Source organism: Protobothrops mucrosquamatus, unplaced genomic scaffold (genome assembly GCF_001527695.2).
Source record: "Protobothrops mucrosquamatus isolate PMUCROS unplaced genomic scaffold, P.Mucros_1.0 scaffold1407, whole genome shotgun sequence".
Taxonomy (NCBI): Eukaryota; Metazoa; Chordata; class Lepidosauria; order Squamata; family Viperidae; genus Protobothrops; species Protobothrops mucrosquamatus.
The window spans coordinates 72,161-92,286 of record NW_015387592.1 but is presented as its reverse complement, the minus strand read 5'-3'; the positions used below and the strand labels follow the sequence as shown (position 1 = coordinate 92,286).

Here is a 20,126-nt window from a genome sequence, read left to right as displayed (position 1 = left end):
GGAATCAACATTTTAATACAACACATATAAATTCCTTAATTTTTTAATATTCATAGACAATTTTCCTTCTTTACCTGTTGAGGTGATAGCATTTGCTTGAATATGAAATGAAAATATCTGACCCAGAAATCAGCTTTGCTCCCTAGTTTAAAAACCAGCTCAGGTTTCAAACTTCTGAACAGATGGCAAAAATAAGAAGGTCTAGGTTGTCATACTTTAGGCTACTCCAACTGAAAAATTAAACAGAATTACCTGCAACAATTATTCAACTACACCATGTAACATATAACGTTACCAAAATTTGCTTCTCATTCCTCTAATTGTCTTTTATTACCTTTTGTGGTATTATTTTAAATTTCAAATAATTTTGAACTTTCATTTTTGTTTATTTTTGCAAAATGACAAAATGTAAAGAAAATAAATACTATTATCTCCCAAGAAATTTCCACTTTCAGAACTGCCCTGTGAAGAGATTGTAACTGCCGATACTAGTCATATTTACAAAAAAGACATGACCAAATATGTTGATTACATTAAAATTAATAACCTAATGAGACAAAGATGTATTCAACACAACTGTATCTTGCTCCCTATATTATTAATTGAATAGTAGTTCCAAGACTTTCGAAGAATTTACAACACAGAAATGCTTATTACCTGCATCCCTTAAAATGCCTTTCTACAGATAGAAAGCAGCATTGTGTATTGTAATTTTTTTTTAAAAAAAGTTTACATACATGGAGTACAGTTTTTGTGTAAAAAGGTTTTAATTTGCAGTGGTTAGTAGTCAAGTTTAGTCAATTCTTTATGAGCAGAAAGCAAAAATTTTGTATTGGATCAAGTCTTAGCCATAATTTCTATTGCACAAATTTTAGGATTCGAACAGGTAAGCAATTTTTCCTTTTGTAGGGATTCCACAGGTATATAAGCGGAATGGATGAATGAAATGGATGCTGCAGATGTAAAGTGGGCATTTCCTCTTCCAATCCCATGTGTCTCTTCATATTTTGTCATTTTCAGATTGTAAAAGAAATCTCCTATTGCAGTTTCTGGGATCCAACTAATTTTTAATCCATTTCCCCCCAAATAAACATCAATGAAAGGTGATACAACTGGCCATCTTGTATTTAAGACTATTCCTGATTAATTATTAATAAACAATAAATAATATAAATATTTATTGCTCTGGCTGGGGAAAAATACCATACACTTCAAAATTTACAAGGTAGTAACTCCAGTTTCAGAAGAGCAGAAACTGACTCTTTTTGACAGGAATATGTGAACTGGGCAAATAACTGAGACACTGCTCTAAGCATGCCTGTAGCACTACGATTACTTCTTGGAAAAAAACAACAACCAGTAACTGGAATAACTGAGTTTTTCTAAGATCCAAATGAGTGAAAATAATAGTATCATATTTACTATTACACACATCAACAAAAAAAGTCCTATTATTAGTTACTTAATAGAAAAGTTAGTTTTGCGGAGTTTCTGATTTAGAAGAGGCCAGTAGATCTCCACACCTATATGTGGGGAAAAAATGCCTTCCCAAGCTGGCATGGTACCACACCTCCATCTCTCGCTACTATTAGCAAAAAGCTAACAGCGCAGGATATAGAGTTTTGGGGAACTATGGCACAAATATATCTTGGAAACATTTTTTCCTTTGTTACTATACATGGTATTCATCTCATCCCCAGCCAATCAACAGCTCACAGCAGCATTAAAATATTCTTATCCAGTGTAGATGCTCACACAAAAGTTTCTTGGTTTCAGTCAATCAATCAGAATAGGGCTGGAAGGGACCTTGGAGGTCTTCTAGTCCAACCCTCTGCTCAAGCACGAGATCCTATACCATTTCAGGTAGGTGGTTGTCCAGTCTTTTCTTAAAATCCTCCAGTGATGAAGCACCCATAACGTCTGAAGGCAAGCTGTTTGGGCAATTGTCCTACTGTTAGGAAGTTTCTCCTTAATTCCAAGTTGCTGCTCTCCTTGATTACTTTCCATTCACTGTTTCTTGTTTTGCCTTCTGGTGCTTTGGAAAATAAATATTTGTGGCAGCCCCTCAAATACTGGAATACTGTAGTGCTATCATGTCACCCCTAGCCCTTCTTTTCTCTAGACTGGCCATACTCAATTCCTGTAACCGTTCTTCGTATGTTTTTGTCTCCAGGTCCTTAATCATCTTAGTCACTCTTCCTTACACTTTTTCCAAAGTCTCAACATCTGTAATGTGGTGACCAAAACTGGATGCAGTACTGTAGTCCAGGTTTGGTCTTACTAAGGATTTATAAAAAGGCATTAATACTTCATGTGATTTTGATTGTATGCCTCTGTTTATACTTAATCTATTCTGAGAGCCCAGGAAAGGATGAAAAGTGGAGAATACTTTCCTTGGGATTCCTTTTCTGCCCCCAATCCAGCTTTTTTTGTCATCAGAGGCAGGTGAAGCTGGAAAGAAACCAGGGATGATGGGTCTTTTCATCCACGTTTTTCTGCTATAGAGCTACTTCACCTAGCTCTCCTTTCCACTGCAAAGTGGCTTTGCAGGCTGTGCATTGCGCTCCTGATTACCCAAGGAGGGTACATTGTAACTGCAGCAGAAGACCAGGTTCTATATCCTTCAGTCCCACAACAGAAGAGTAGTTAACTTCGCTCCTCCAAGGTTTGGCATTACAGCTAAGTGGGATATTTTAAACACACGCCAAGCGCCTCCCATGTTATCAAGATGACCCGTGTCCAGCAGACTTTTGAAAGACTTTGGGATGCATATTTAAAATTAAGGTACTGAACACCTAAGATGTGGGGCAGTGGGGGAGCAATGGTGCTGTGGGGGAAAATATACTGCAGTAGCACCACTGCAACAAAACTGGGAGAAGCAGCATCAAAAGGACATGCTTTTCTTCTTCCTCTTTTGTCACAAAGGAAAAACAAAACAAAACCCGTCTCTCATCTAGAATTGCTGTGGGCATGGGTTAGAATCTATTTTTGTCATATCTCAGAACAAAACGAGTTTAAAAATACTAAGATAAAGGGAAAAATTGCAGAGAATTATTTTGGTGTAGGTTGTAAAGTTTTCTCCAATACACTAATTGATGGAAAAGGAGGTGAGCACCTAATGCTTGAAAACTAGTTATTTTACTTTTAGAACAAATAACATTGTGTTTTTTTAAAAAAACAACAACTACACATCTATATTTCAAAGGCCATTGCCTAAATGGAAATAAAATCACCATTCTAACTACGCTGTAATGAAAAAAATCGCTCACAGTCAGTTATTAAAGTAGAATTGAAGTCTGCTTCCATCTGCTATACTCAGTAATTAATTCATTAATTAAATGATAGGTGTATCAACTACAGTTTTTTTTTATTTTGCCCTCCTACCACATTTCAGACTGGTCCTTAATTTTCTCTTTATTAATTTTTCAAAAATATTGCCTCCAGGTTTGTGCATTTACCCATTCAATAAACATTCACATTTTAACTCTTCTAAAAATGCAGAACTGCTCTAGAGATCAGTCATGTTTTTGATAGTATTGTTGGGTGGATTTATCAATCACTGCTGTGAACTGGAATTGATCTTTAGAAGTTACATGTTTATTTATTTTTAAAGAATTCCAGGAAGGAAAGAACATATTTGAACTCAACAGATAGGAAGCATAGAGCGTAATGTGAACTCAACAGTGCAATGTTCATCTTTCCCCTGAAATAAAACAATTTTTCACCCTTGTTTAATTATATTTATCTGCATAACAACCTTAGTCAAAGAAATATTTTATAAACATCGCAGAGAAATTCATTGTTGGATTCAGAATACATCTGCAATCACATTCAGAAATTGTTTCTATCACCACAGTGCACTCTGTGCTTGTATCAAGAAAAGAGATTTCATGCTTCTATATCTTCTCCAGCATCCTTAAAGTATTTTAAATTGATGCTTGAAGTAAGCTCATCAATAAAGCTTAATCATATAGATCGGGGAGATTGAGTATTTATTTGAACATAAATGTCTTCAAGTGTGGGTTTCACCAAAGTGAGAAAAGATTTACCTCCAATTTACCTCCAACACTATTTCACTATAGTGTTACTTTTAGCAAAAGGGTGGGGCCAAACTGCAGTTGCCATTATTTGAATGAGAAGCCACTTTTTGAATGAGAATGTAATAAGTCCTACAATGAACAAAATCCAAAAAAAATATTAATAGATCATTTTCCATCCTTGCTGCCATGAGATGTAGTGAAATCTACTAAACCTGGTTGACTTTGAAAAGAGACTAAATTGATGAAAAGAAGGAAAAGCTATCAGGACTACTTCCTGTCCTTTGAAAGGAAGATAGATGCTTTTGATTCAAGCTCGACTTCCAATGTTTCTCAGATTTCATGGCAGTGTTTCAAAGTAACCTCCTTTTTCCCAATTATGTTTATAATTCCCCAGTTTAGTCAAGAACCTTGGCATTTCCAGTTGGCCTCCCACCTAAGAGCTAATCACAACTGATCTGTTTAAATATTAAGATTGGCCAAGATCAGCTAGGTGCTGCCCTCTGCTGAGGAATTATTGTATCCCAACTCTTTGAAAAACTCAGTGTGGAGACAGAGGACAATTAGAAAAACTAATTTGGCCTGAGAGAATGATTAGGCCTAATGATTTCAGTGGATAAGAAAGTCTTGAATCTGGTTCTCTGCTTTTATAACTGGCTTTTATAAGGAGCAGAGCAGCAGACTATAGAGCTCTAATCTGATTAGCATGCCCTTTTTTGGTTCTGATATTTCATGATAAAATTTTATCACATAGAATAGATCAATAGGAAGAGACCTATAAATGAATCAATTTTATGCACTATTTGCTTCAATATTACTGCATGTAATTCAACAAGAATCATGAAGATTTTGGACCTGTTTTCATTCTGTAGCATGCTGTCAGGGAGATTAATGCAACCATGTCAGGAAAAGGGAAGATTTAAATTTTTCAACAGACTATAACAAAAGAAACTGGAAGGCCCTGAGGGAAAAGGAAAAAAACAAACCTGTGATTCAGCTAAAGTACTGAATATCTAGAATAAATGCAGATACCAAGCACAGTGTCATGAAGATATTGAATGATATAAGATATTTGTTAACTAATGTCAAAAGATACTTTTTAACTAATGTCTAAACCTTTTGCAAAATGAGAATATTTTGTTGGACATATAACAGTTACAATTATGTTCCTGGCAACAATCTACCACTTACCATTTGAAGAGTATTAGGAAGCTGAGAATGGCAGAAAACAACTATCCTTTCAAAGTGAGAATTACTAACACCAAAACAAACATACCCACAGCTAAAATTACCTTCAATAGTTCCAAACCTTTGGCCTTTGATTAAGCCATAGTTTATACTTTTATCTGTTGTACAATTTTCTTATCTTTCCATCATTTGCGAGTGCTGCATCCTCATGCTAATATCCTTGCATATCCTTCATAGCTAAAATTATCAGTATTAACCTATATTTTATTAAACATTCCCTTTTTTGTAAGAAAGTTACTGTGGATGAATCAGATGGTTGCATCGGATGTCAACGGGGTCATATGGAAAAATCTTAAAATACATTAACTATATTGTTATTCCATTCATTTTGAAACAATGTGGGCATCTTTATGTTATTTATTAAAAATAATTTGGGACAATAAGTCATCAGTAGTTTTTCTTTTTTTTAAAAAAAGTCTTTCCTTGGACATGCAAATCTTTAAAGTTAATTTTAAAATGACATCTCATATTAAATGCATACAGTGACCCCTACTGTTATACACGTTGGATATCCAAGTAAAAGCAATGACAACCCAAACTGGTAATTGATTCACTGTAGTGTAAAACTAATTAACCAGGTCAGTCTTGAAGTACTCTTATTAAGCTTTTGGGGGGAAGGGGAGAAAGGAATTGATAAGTAGAAATGTGAGCATTTGCAGTTCCTAATGAAGTTGACAGTAATTACCCAGGTCTTTCACTCTAAATTGCATAACTTTGAATTAGGATTCAAAATAATTGTTGGAGCATAAATTATACAAAATTGTAGAATTAATTTTTCAATGCATTACAGGATCATCAGTCAAATAACTGTAATAAAATATGAAATGGCTAATAAATCATCCTTTAAAAATAATATTCCCCAGGAAATTAACATGTAAAAAAGACATACGTTCTTGGGGAATTTCAAACAAACACATTACATTTAGGTGAAATGTTTTTCTTAAATATATTTGTATATTTATTAGTGTTTTTGTTGGCACTGATTTTTATCATGATTCAGTCTTGATTAACATTCAATAAGAAATTATATATTAAGATTAAAAACAGCTTTTCCCCCAAACACATGTAGTTAGGAATATTCTGTCTACCTAATACCAATTAGGATATATTACAACATGGATATGTAATTAATCCACTCCTGAAAGCACAGATTGTACAACAGTTTCCAGGGAGTTCATCTTGCTAATTACTTTCAAAAGAGCAGAGAATTAGGGGACCATACAGAGGGAGAGAGACTTACATATTTATAATAGGAGTAAACTTTCTAAGTAAGTCTTTACCAATTACATGAAGTGCTGTTCCATATTAGCACACATGGCTATTTTGGGGGTGAGAGAGAGAAGAATTTTAAACAATAAATCTGCTAGAAATTTAGGATTTAGGAGGACAGTGATAATGACCATAAGGGAGCAAAATATAACTTTTTAAATAGACATACACTGGATGATATAGGGCAGGGGTCCCCAACCCCTGGTCTGTGGCATGCCAGCAACTGGTCTGCACAAACAAGCACGCCACATCAGGTCCGCAGAAAAAGCTCTCTCCATGGAACTGGTCCCTGGTATCCAAAAGGTTGGGGACCTCTGATATAGGGTACTAGCATCATTAAAATTGCAGTGTTTTGCATGATGTTTCTAATATTTTTGGAGATATACTACATTTCTACTGGAATGTAGTAAGCTTAAGTTATGTTTATACTGATTATATTGATTATATCATATACATTTTACACAGTGCTTTTTTGTAAAAAAAAAAAAAAAAAAAAAGGTGACGGAACTCACACACGTCATACAACCTGCCTTGCCTACCCTACAAAGTTCCATCCAAAAAAGGTGCCAGAACTCCGTTCTGGGCGTTCTATGACAAAAAAAGCCCTGCATATACATATATACGGTATCATATACATACATATATGTATATGTGTATACATATATATACATAAACAATATAAACGCAATTTAAGCTTACTTATTCATTCTAGTACAAATGTAGTTGTAGTTGATAATTATACTGATAAATCATTTTTAAGAGAAACCAACACTCATATTATCTATCACTAAATGACAAACCTTCTGGTTGGCTACAGTAATGAGTTTTACATAGAGCTGTCCATGAAGATCTAATTAAAGTGCAATTAGCACTTTATTAATTAATTGAGAATATAGTGGCATGGTACTTAAGGGCACATCACAATACACTCAACTACTTTGTGAGTAGCACTGTCACCCTGTAGAGTTCTGGATACAATTCAAAATTCTTATTACCCATGAAACCCTTTATAGCAGAGGAATGAGTAATCTTTTCGACCATTTGTCTCCAGTTGTATCAGCTTGTCCCCCGGAAGAATTAGCACTACAAGTTGGGCCACCACATGAATATATAAATGGAATAAGAAATAATAGGTCATGTAAATTAATGAAACAAAAAGGAAATAGGAAAGAAACAAAAGGAAACAAAGCAATATTTATCTTATATCAATACTATATTTTACTCAGTTACTTTTACTGCTTTATCCAATTTCATATTCAATTTATTTTTTATATTTCTCCTCATGTAAAAAACATGTGACGAAGTGTGCAGAAGTATGCCTTGATACATAGACATTGTTTGCTACTTTTATTTCTCACAACAGACTGTATACCACACCAGTATTTGCAACCTTAAAATTTCTTAGTTTTTGAAGTTTATTAATTGTTCTATCAAAGTACGTAAATTCAGCTACTTGCTCAATTTTTTTAATCTTTTATACAAAACTATTCATTCAATTTTCTCTGCTAAATACTACTTGCTTTGTATTTGATATACTGATTTTCAGTTTCATACTCATTAATGCATATGATCTATATAATATTTACTGTCAAATTTTAGATTCTTAGTCTATAACACAGCATTGTACTCTTAACACTACTGAACATGATTAACACATTCAGAACTTTTTATAACCCTTTTATTCCTCATCAATTCTCTCATTTCTTCACTGTAAACAAATAAATCAATAATAATAATAAATCTATTTTGCCATGCATGGGTATTACATGCTAAACCCATTTATTCAAAAACAAACATCTCTTTGGTGATTGGTGACTTTTCACCTTATATTATCATTCTTAGTCATTCTTCGGTCTCTGAATAGCCGCAAACATTTTGTTGTACACTCTCATATTGTTCCCATTGATACATATTTGTCATGAGCAGAATAGCTTTATTTATTTATATCATTTATACGGCCATTCTTCTTACAGAAAGCAATTCTGAGTGGTATACCACAATTAATAAAAAAGCAAATATATAAAAGTAATCATTATAAAAATAAAAAGCCTTTATTTGAAACAAAATACTATAAAAATTTAAAATATACAAACCACACAAAAGGAGTAAAAAGAAAAAACACATTGCAGTCGTCTAAGAACATTTTTCCAGTTCCCTGAGATCCCCCAGGTGATCTTAAGGAATGATATATATTTTTCCTGAAATGCATTTTGACTGTCTGATAAACAATTAACCTACATCTTCACTTCCCAACATGCATTTATCAACTTCATTTTACAAGATCAGACAACTTTCATTCAGGATCTATTACCAACTTTCCCTTTTGTTTTAGCTTCACAAACATTTAACAAATCTATCCCACCTCATTTAATTTATTTCATATTCTTTACCATTTATTTCTCTTGCACTACAAGTCACAAGCTTCAATATGCTGTAGTCATCACCAGATGACTGATCTCTGCTGCCCATTAAGGCTTTGATCAATCAAGACTTTCACATAAGCTTCTTTAACAAGACAAAACTGTAGACTAGCTTACAGCTTCAGTCATAACCATGCAATGTTCAGCATTCTGCTAAGGGTAAAAAAAGGTCTTATCAGTCCTGGGATATTTTGGTAAGTAGGCCACAAATGCAATCAAAACCCAATGTTAAAATATCTAAGCTAGAGATAACCTTGCAAGCTCTACTATCATCGGCATCCCACTGACTTTGAGACAGATCTTCTGTACTGACATCACTTGGGATGCAATTATTTCAATTATCCCATAAGGATGGTTTAGGGAATATCTTTCAGGTTTGCAACATATTGGACCCCTTGGCATCCCAGTCTAAGAGGACTCTAAACTTGCACAGTTTCAGCAATTTTTAAATTTGGAGCACAGGTTAGATGTCTTGGAATCTGCCAGCATTGTGTTCATATATATTGTCTTGTCAACTCTTGGCTGAGCTATTAACAGTGTATGGGTTTGAATTTCTATGCAACAAATCACATATGTGATACTGCAGGCAGATACAACATGGAGAATTGTCCAATCCCAAGAGTCATGTATACAGCAATATGTTCAGGAATAATGGGGCAAGTTTATTTTAGAAGCTAAATTATCCCTTTACTTCTTAAAAGTTCAGTGTATTTCTTGCAATTCCAATGCAAAATCTTAAAAATTAAAAAAATCCTAAATTATGCCTGAATACAACATATTTTCTCACATAAAGAAAATGTACACTACTCTGAATTTGCCTGTGTGCATGTATGTATAGGAAAAATGCTTTAAAGAAAAGATACTCCAAAGCAAATAGTTCTAAAGTCCAGTAAAAAGAAATTCAGTAGTCTTTTTGTGCAAACTCCGTGGAGATTAAATATTAAAAGAAAGTTTTTTTAAAAAAGAAAACTACAATTAAAATATTAAAATCCACACCAATTCAATATTCAATGATTAGTTGCTTCCCCAAAAACTCATTAACACATCCCTAAAACACTTCTTGATAAATCAACAGTAAGTCAAAATATGATGAGTTTTATGCTCTGACAGCTTTTTATCTATAATTTTGAATGTTTCTTAGATGAAATAGCAAACATTAACACCTTTATGGTAATCGATTAATGTCAGCAGAATTTTAGAGAGCTACGCTGCAGGCTCTAATATCACAGAAGTAATCAATTAAGGGAGTCAGTTAAAAATGATGCAAAGATCAGAGATGTCAACAGTAAAACAATCTCATTTTATGGTGTCAAATGCAGAGTAAAATATGGCATTTATTTCATAACATAGCTGAATTATTTTGCTAAGGTAGCCACACACCAATTTTTCTAGACTGTAACATCTATTTACCAACTATTAAATTGCTGATTATATCAGAAAAATACCTGTTTTGAATGATGTTTAAATGACAGTGGGATATCATCTGGAATAAGATATTAAATATGTATTTTGGTCAAAATGTCTGAAAATCTTTTGATCTATTCATTTAATATTAGTAGTAGAATTCTATACATTTCAAGAAAAAATGCACATTGAGGTTTATGGAACTTCCTTTATATAGGAAAACAAGCAAACTCTTCAAGATCACAACATAGACAGTTTATCAAAAAAAAAAAGAAACATAACTAAACTCATGTGATTTTAACAAGCACTTCCCTTTTTAATAAGTAAAAACTATGTCATATTCATTACTACATTACAGCAGAAAATGGCAAACCTATTTATAAGAAATGCCAAATTTCAGAAATGGGAATAATGAAGTCTTGAAATTTCTCAACAAGATTTGTCACAGCTGACATTGCATTTATCAATACAAGCTTTTAGCAAAAGTACACACACACAATAGTTTCATTTCCTCTGCAATTTTTTTAATAACTACCACCATCATGAGTTCTCTGTTACCCAACACAGTAAGAGGCACAAAGTAAAGCAAGCTCTATGCATTCTTTACTCCTAGAAGCAAACCATCAGAATCTATTAAAATTACCTCAAACTGATAGTACTAGAGACATGACAAATCACAGGCCAAGAGTCAGATACCAAAGAATGTGTATCAGAGCTTTGGGGCCAGGCCGATTTGCAAGCAAATGATATTGTATAGAGTTGGCATGCTCAGTGCATGACAAACTGATGCAATTTCAGCACTGTCGAAGAAATGGGGTGAGATTTCTGAGATGCTGGCCAGGCTTAGCTTAGAGAATTGTGCAGAGTTCCCAGATTTGAATCACTTGGGGCCTGAAAGGGCGTCCCTTGACAAGCCACAAATAATTACACTGCACTCTTTCCATTGTACCCTATTATTTTGTCCTTCTTATCTCTAGACTTTGAACACTTGTGAACAAGCAAGGTCGCCTCTTGTTTTGACCACAGGATAGCAAAACATTGTTCTTTTCTGATATGATAAATAAAACGAAGGCCAAGAGACTAGCCATTTTTATCGAATCTATTTTCTACTTCTACAAGCAAAAGTAACTGGTGACCTAGGAAGAAGAGCTGAGACGAGAAATATTCATGGAAGTGGGTTCATGAGCTCTTCACTTAAGAGGGTTATGTAGCTATCTAGTAAACTGGGGGGAAAAGTGAGATTTTAGAAACAGGGCATTGAGTTCACAGCCCCCAACAGATAAAGCTATCTGGAGATTATTTTAGTAGAGTTCCCTTTTTAAACCAACCTGTTTTGACAATTCAGACTACAAGTAATTCAAATAGGTTGAGAATCTTCTGCTTGCTGTTATTTTTCCTTAGGAAACCAGTAATCGGTCTACTGAACACATTTCTAGTAATTATCGGTGATCTCCAAAGGCAAGATATACCATACTGAAATTAATAACACAGAATTTAAAATAATATTCTGCTAATTCCTGCAGTTCAGAGTTAATAGGAAAAGTCAAAGCAAACTCAATAATCTTGTTCTTCCTGTTTTCAAACAGAAACTCTTTTTTTTCCCTGTTCGCTTTATAATGTATTTCTGATTTACCCCGAGTACTTTATAGGTATGTTAAGATTACAACTCTCAGAATTATGGGAACTGTAATCCCAATGCAGCCAGAAGATAATGAAAGGTTGGTTTGTTTTATTGCCTACGACCAACAGGTAAGCAAGTTAACTGCTCCAATCAACTCTTAAAGATTCCATAACAAATTTTATGTAAACTATTTCTCATTCTGTTTTACATCTGCTGGTAATTGTTTATTGTTTTGTCCCACTAAATAGGCCAACTTTACTTAAAATGTATTCAGTCTATATAAAGAAGATTATTCTTTTAATATTTTAAACCTAAACCAATATTTTGAAAGATTCAGTATACTATAAAACACAAGTCTCTATTCAAATCAAGGCAAATGTATGTACTGATATGCAAAGGTACACAACTGTGAACTCTAACGCTATTTAATTCTAGCTGACATATCATCACTGGATTCTTTCCCCACTTCTGTAAATGGAACTGTTTCACTATTAGCTTATGAGCAACTAGCTGAATGGATGTAGAAGTAACAAAGATGAGTTTATTTTGCTTGTATGCCCCTTCCCCCCCATTCCTGAGTCTTATCTATGTTGGGTCAGTTTAAAAGATAAGTGTGGTATTTAGATTGCATGATTAATCACACCTTAGTTTTGAGGCCAAATTCCAAAGAACTAAAGATGCAGTGTACCCTAAAATATATTTTATGCTTTGCAAATAGTTTTGAAAGCATCTGTATGTTGCTTGATCACGAAAAATTACGCTGTATAAATTATTTATACTTTGTCATTATCTGTCTTCAGGATTCAAGTTTCAATTTCCACTGAGGTTCATTTATACACAGAAGCACTATTTTACATCTAAGGTTTGGAATTATTCTGTTTTGCAAAATTGTTGTTCCTTAAAGTCAGCAGGAAAAGAATAACACATGCAAAAAGAAATAATAATCTGAAAAAGTGGATCTACTGCATTTGTTACAGAGACTAGATATTATAAACCAATATACTATTAACAGAATTAGCATCCTGGATCAAAAGCTTATGAAAAACAAATGTTTTCATTTAGCACTACAATTGCCAGTGTAACAGTGTGATCTTATATATGTTAACTCATATATATAATTTCTAAGACCTGCTGGCTCAGGAATTCTGGGAGTTGAAGTCCACGAGTCATAAAAGAGCCATAAAAGAGCCAAGATTGCCTACCCCTGACCTAAGTGATGCTAATTGAATCAATAAAGACAGGCAGCTTTTCAGAATTGCGACAAAAGCAACAAACTTATTATTCCTTACTATCTTGTACTATCTCAGTGGCACCAAGAGGGATTTTGTAGACAGTAATTATTGGCCCAAATGAAACCTACCAAATAAATATTCTCTGACCCATTATAAAGGTTTTGCACAGCTTTCTAGATCTGATTCGGACAAAACTTTCCTTTTATATAAAAAGAATATACGGTAATATAAACGGAGGGCATGTTCTTACGTAGAAACTGATTGACCCGACTGGTCCACTGATTCCTTTCAATATTGTGCTGTAATCCATACAATTTCTCCACTGTATTGAACATATGACTGAATCATCACTAATTCTGTTAGCTTCATTTGTTAGCAACAGTCCACAGTTTTGCTAACTCTGTTCATGTATGGTACTTATTCTGATAATTCCCAGAATAAAAAAATAACATTTTGTTCAGAAATAAGTGGTAAAAACAAGAAATTTAAAGAACTATGAGTAATATGAGAAGCATTAATGCCATTGCTAACATTTGTTGCCTTGCTATGCATTTTTACAAGAAGGATTGGCCCTTGGGCTATCTGATCCCTTTCCTGCCCTGTACTTTACTGACTCTGCTTTTGTCTGGTTTGTAAGTATTATTTTGATGATAAACGCTTGTTCCTCTCTAAAGGATAGAGACTTTGGAAAGAGTTCATATAAGATCAACAAAAATGATCCATCATTGAAGGTGTTTAAGAAGAAATTGAACAGCCATTTATCAGAAATAGTATAGGTGTCCTGTGAGAGAAGGGGTTGGACTAGACTAGATGACCGCCAAGGTCCCTTACAACTCTGTTACTGTTACTGTTAGGAAGCTTCTACGTATTTCAATCTAAAAACTGAAACATAACTGTTACTATTTGGAAAAACTGCTATAAACCTATTGTGAAACTAAGTGCTAGAAAAGAAACATCAATCAATCAATCATTGTTTGAAATGTTCATGAATATATTATGAAAGAAATAGGTAACATAAATATATTATAATGCAAATAGTAACACTGCTGGATATATTCATGAATATGAATATATTATGATGTGAATAGGTAGTATAACATGTAAATAGATTCCATGGGTTACAAGTAAGACATAATAGCATCTAAACAATATTAGAAGATACTTGGATATTATGTAAAGCAGCATGTAGGTTACATAACTAAAGTAATAACATTAAAATCTATATATTGTGATCCTAAACACCATTAAAAGCAGATTCTACTCATCTTAATGTATTTCTCAATCACAGTACCTAAGAAAACTCATTTGAATGCAGATAGAAAGAAGAAAGCGAGTCAGCTAGAGTGAAATTTGTTTACATTTTATAAAAGCAATTTTCCTAATCAATACATACTTACAGCTATCTTATTGATTATTTCACCACATAATCAAGCTCCTTACTTTGAGATTATGAATGGAATGATGAGAGACATTGGATTTCATTTTTCTCCAGTCTGAAGCCCTATTACAGCATATAAGTATTTGTCTGTGTTTTTAAATAATAATTTTATTACCAAAAATAGACAAACAGGAATAATTAATGTTTTATACTAGAAATTTTCTTTAAAGAAAGCTACCATACATATTTTCAAGAAATTATATATATCAACTATATGAGAAGGCCCAGCATTTAAAGCAGTAAACTATATCTATGCAGTGTGAATATCTACTGCAGAATTTAAAGCACATATTGGATTATTTCAGATCCCAAAATAGACCTTCACTTAGGAACAGGGAAACCTGTCAATTTTTTGGGTGTGTGTGTGTATGTGCATTTATATATGTATGTTCATACACATTCACTCAATACATCTATTTTTATGCATTTTTCTAAGTGGATATGTTTTCTGCAAGTAATTTTCCTTAGTACAGGCTAAAAAAACCTGCAAATAAACACTATGAATTATTGTACATTTGAAACAAGCATTTATTCTTTTAAAGAACAACAGATACTCGGTTATATTTAGACCAGGTTTTTGACCTCAATGGCTATATTCTTAAAATATTTGTAAAATAATTGGTATTAATAATTGTAGTCTTCAAGGGATAAAATTTAAGTGCAGTTTTGCTAACTAAAAAATTTAAAATTAAGCCAAATACATACTGATGTGTCTTTCTCTACCAACATCAAGCCTGTATTTTTATACTCTGTTCTATGTATTGCTTTATTCACAGAAGACCTTAATGAACTAGACCAGGGGTAGGTAACCTTGGCTCTTTTATGACTCATGGACTTCAACTCTCAGAATTCCTGAGCCAGCATGGCTGGCTCAGGAATTCTGGGTGTTGAAGTCCACGAGTGATAAAAGAGCCAAGGTTGCCTATCCCTGAACTAGACCAAACAGTTCAAAATTAAAAGAAGAGAAAGATAATAATATATACTATTGTACTACTTCTATATTGATAATGCAGAAGAGTGCTAAAAAGAGAAAAGCATATTCCAAATACTTTTAAAGATATTAATCTGTACATGATATTCCATTAGACTGTGAAGAGTTACACTTACTTAATAATTAAGTATAATTAACTTACTTTTATAAGACAAGGCAAATGGCAAGAGTAGGCCTAAGGCAGTGATGGCGAACCTTTTAGAGACTGAGTGCCCAAACTGCAACCCAAAACCCACTTATGCATCGTCGAGTGCCGGATGGACGTGGCTACGGTGGTAACGGGCAGACTGGATGGGACTAAAAAGTTCAATCAATCAATTCCAACTTTGCAAGATCTTTTTTTTTTTCCGCAAAAAGTTGAAATTGACTGATTGAACCTTTTTTTTTTTTTTTTTGCACACGGTGGTGGAGACCTAAAGAGAAAAGGTTTTATAAAACCCAGCTGAAGGCCTAGGACTGGGGCGACGGCGCGTGTGCCCACGGAGAGGGCTCTGAGTGCCGCCTCTGGCACCTGTGCCATAGGTTCGCCACCACTGGCCTAAGGATTGGTAAACTTATTCATCTTTCTAAAAAGTGGTTTAAGAAAGCATTACATGAAGGCAATTAAAAGGTAGCAGGACAGAGGGGAAAACTTAATTAAGAACACTCTAAGCCTGTCAGTCAAATATGCCCTTTGCACTTTGATCTACTTAAACACATGTCACCTTGACCTATAACATACCAATAAATGTTTCTGATCAATATGAATCAAGCACAAATTAATTTATTCAGGTGGTTTCCTCATACTGGAATCAACATTCGAAATCTAACTAGTATTTGCTCTTCCGTCATTGGCAAAAGAATCATACTTAAATGATAACAAGTGCTCATGGGTGTCATTTTAAAGTTAAATTGCTCCCCACGGGTATGTTCACAAAATGTCTACATTTAAAGGTTATTCAGTACCAAATTATGAACAACTGTTGCATTTTTAAGCAGAGAAATCAATAGTTTGGAGATCCACTCATCAATTTAAAGTGTTAGTAAAAAGTTTAAATGTTGACTAGTATGATTTGAAGAAAACATATCACTAAGCAATCTTTCCACATACAACAGATACTCGATTTCCTTAGAAAGTTTGCATAGAATCCCACTGTCAAATGAAAAGGCACCGAAATAACTTCTCTAAAAAGTTATATTGCTGTAATGATACCGAAAATGCCAAGAATTAGTGCTTTTTTCGGTTCAATAAAAATGGTAGAAAGTAGTGCACTCAAATCTTATACATATACTGCATATTATTTTGTTTTTAAATTTTGGTTTAAATCTCATTATCAAACAATGATAGAGTGATAAATAAAGAATAGCATGAATTGGATGAAGACTTAAAAAGGCACTAGGTTAGCAACCAGAAGTTGGTAAGTTCTAGTTCTGCCTTAGACATGCAAGACAGTTGGGTGACTTTGGGCCAGTCACTCTCAATCAGCCCAACTCATCTCACAGGATTGGGGAAATCAGAGGAGTACTATATCTACTAGGTATGTTTTCCACCTTGAGTCATTTATAAAAACAAATGTGGCATAAAAATAACTCCACTAAACAAAAACAATAAGACGAGAGAGTTGAATGCATGTTATTAAATTTGGAAAATATTTACCGTAACTGTGATTCTCCTGTAAAGTTAGTGTCTACTCAAGAAAATCAGCCAATAGTTCTGACAAGTCCTGTATATGAGAACTCAAATCTACCAGTCCCAGAAATGTTAATGTCATGTAGTAAGGAAAAGGCTAGTTAATTTTATTTTATTTTAATGAAAATGTATATTATCCTTCTATCACAAAGACTAACAACAACTGAAACCAGTACAAAATTTAAAAAAAAATGTGTACAAAAAAATGCAGTAAGATTTTCCTACAAAGCAGCAGACAAATACCACAAAAAATAATCAAATGAAATGTACACTTAATTGAGAAACAAATGTTTTCCTAAATAATAGGGCTACCAAGTCTATAACCTGAGATGGCAGCCAAAAGATAGAAAAAACTCTGGCTTTTTCATGCCACTTGTGGTTTTAGTAGCCCAGAACTGATAGTCTTATAAATAGGAAGTTTTTAACCAACTGATGAAAGACCACTGGAGAAAGTGCTGGCCTGGCTTCCTGAGGCACAGAGTTTAAATGTAGCCACTGAGTTTAAATGTAGCCACTGAGTAACTCTTTTTATTGTCTTCATCAATCATGCCTCTGCCAAGAGAACAGACTTCCATCAGATTTTAGGGTAGAGAATACTGTAGTAAATAAATGTTAGGGAATATTATATGAAAAGATCTCAAGCTTACTAGAACTAAAGCATTAAAGGTAACTCCAAGTAGTCCTCAACTTATGACCATAATCGAGCCCAACATTTCTGTAGCTAAGTGAAACATTTATTAAGTGAATTTTGTCCCATTTTATGAACTTTCTTGCCACATTTGTTAAGTGAATCAATGCAGTCGTTAAGTTAGTAACACGGTTGTTAAGTGAATCTGGCTTCCCCACTGACTTTGCTTCTCAGAAGGTTGCAAAAGCTGATCACATGACTCTGGGACACTGCAACCATCAGAAATGTGAGTCAGTTACCAAGTGTTTGAATTTGATCACATAACCATGGGGATGCTGCAACGGTTGTAAGTGTAAAAAACGGTCATAAGTCAAGTTTCAGTGCCGTTGTAACTTTGAATGGTCACTAAATGAACTGTTGTAAGTCAAGGACTACCTGTACTGTAACTTTGAACTGTGTCCTAAGTCAAGCAAAGAAATCTAGAGCAGGAGGCACAGTAATCAGTGGAATTGTTTATTTTGGTTCCATCTCAAATATTTGCCCATCAGCATTCTTCTAGAGCAATAATATTTTCCAAATAGAAACCCCAAGTAAAGTGTGTTGCACCAATCCAGTTTAATTTAACTAAGGCAGAGGGAGGTCTAATTCATTAGGAATGGCTGCATACTGTGCATCATTGCCTTAAATCAGGTAAAGGCACTTCTACTTTCAGACAAGCCGCCAAATGCAAAGCAGAATCCAGAAGTATCCAAAATTTGATTTTTCAGATTAACCACCCCATCCAAACTGACTCAATTCCTATTGCAGGCTCCTCATAAGTGACATCTCTATCTTGTTTGAATTATATATCAGATTTAATTAATTTTATGAATGAATGAGATTGAGTCAGATTCAATAGCTTGTCTCTAGCATCAGCTCACTTATTGCAGAGAGAAGTGAAGGATGGAAGTTAATTTTAGTTTGGTCAATTAGGGATAGTAAAACAGTTTCTGTCTACGTTTAACTCATGATTTGTGAGGAACCATCCAGCAGAATTTATATTTGTAAGTTGGACATTTGGCAGAAACTGATGTTGGGACATTTAATAATTAGGCTACAAGTTAAGTAACCCTAAATGTTTCACTCTGACAGAATCACAGCTGCTTCAGTTAAGAGAAAGAGCTACAACTTTAAAACAGACACATGCACTCCACTATGTGGAGCAAGGGGCAAAAATATCAGGCCATAGTTCAATTAGTACACTTCAGAGGACTCCAGACAAGGGAAAAAAGCATTTTTTCATAAATGCAGTTTGTATCTGCTTTGGTACCCGCTGTCTTTTGCCTTATGTATCTCTAAGGAACATTTCACACATGCTCAAGGATAAATTGTCCCTAAGACCCAGAATTTTTTTTATTAAAAATCTGATCCAAATCTTCCATCATAGTCCGCTTAGAATGCCCTCAGGTCTTTGGGTAACTAGGTAGCAATGATATAGAATGAGGAGTTCAAATGGCAACCCAACCATTCGCTAGTTTTACAGTAAAATCAAAATAAGTTTATGATGAAAGTGGATATAGGTGTCTCAAGATAATGTTACAGGATCCAATCTGAATCGGTCACCGGGATCAGAAGTTTAGTCTTCCGAGCTTTGGGATTCATGCTGGAGCCCATCCTCAGGTCATGTCTCTTTAACAGAGCGTGCACTTTGGGCTATTTTGTGTATGGTCTTTAAATGGTGCCTGGTTGTGTGTGACTTTTTTTAGTTGTTGACACATAACCAGGCACCCTATGAATACCACACCAAAATAGCCCAAAGCGCACAAATTCCCTGAGGATGGGCTCCAGCACGAGTCCAAAAACACAGCAGACTAAATCTCTGGTCCCGTTGCCCGACCCAGGTTGGATCCTGCAAAATCAATTTAGTATTAAAATCTTCCGCCCTTCTTGTCGGCGTCCTGGCTAGTATCCCAAACGCATCACTCCTGCAAATCCCTTCTATTTAGGAGCACTGCCTGCGCGCGCTTCTTCAGGAGAAGGCAAGCAACGCCCGGCCCGGCGCAGTACCATCCCCTCCTTTGCAGGGGGAGGGGGGGAAGTCATTAGCTCCTTCGCTCGCCCACCACTCACCGTGTAGCCCCTTTCCAATTCGCTCTCCTCATAGCGGAACGAAGGAATAAAAACCTCCAT

At 34.5% G+C, this 20,126-nt stretch overlaps 1 protein-coding gene across 1 annotated transcript in view; it reads right to left on the bottom strand.

Moving 5' to 3' along the window:
• SNX24 (sorting nexin 24) overlaps nucleotides 1–20,126 on the bottom strand; it is a 67,268-nt gene extending 47,142 nt beyond the window's left edge. Inside the window, exon 1 of the mRNA XM_015821837.1 lies at nucleotides 20,067–20,126. Coding sequence (XP_015677323.1) covers nucleotides 20,067–20,126 — 60 coding nt within the window. The remainder of the gene's footprint in view (nucleotides 1–20,066) is intronic.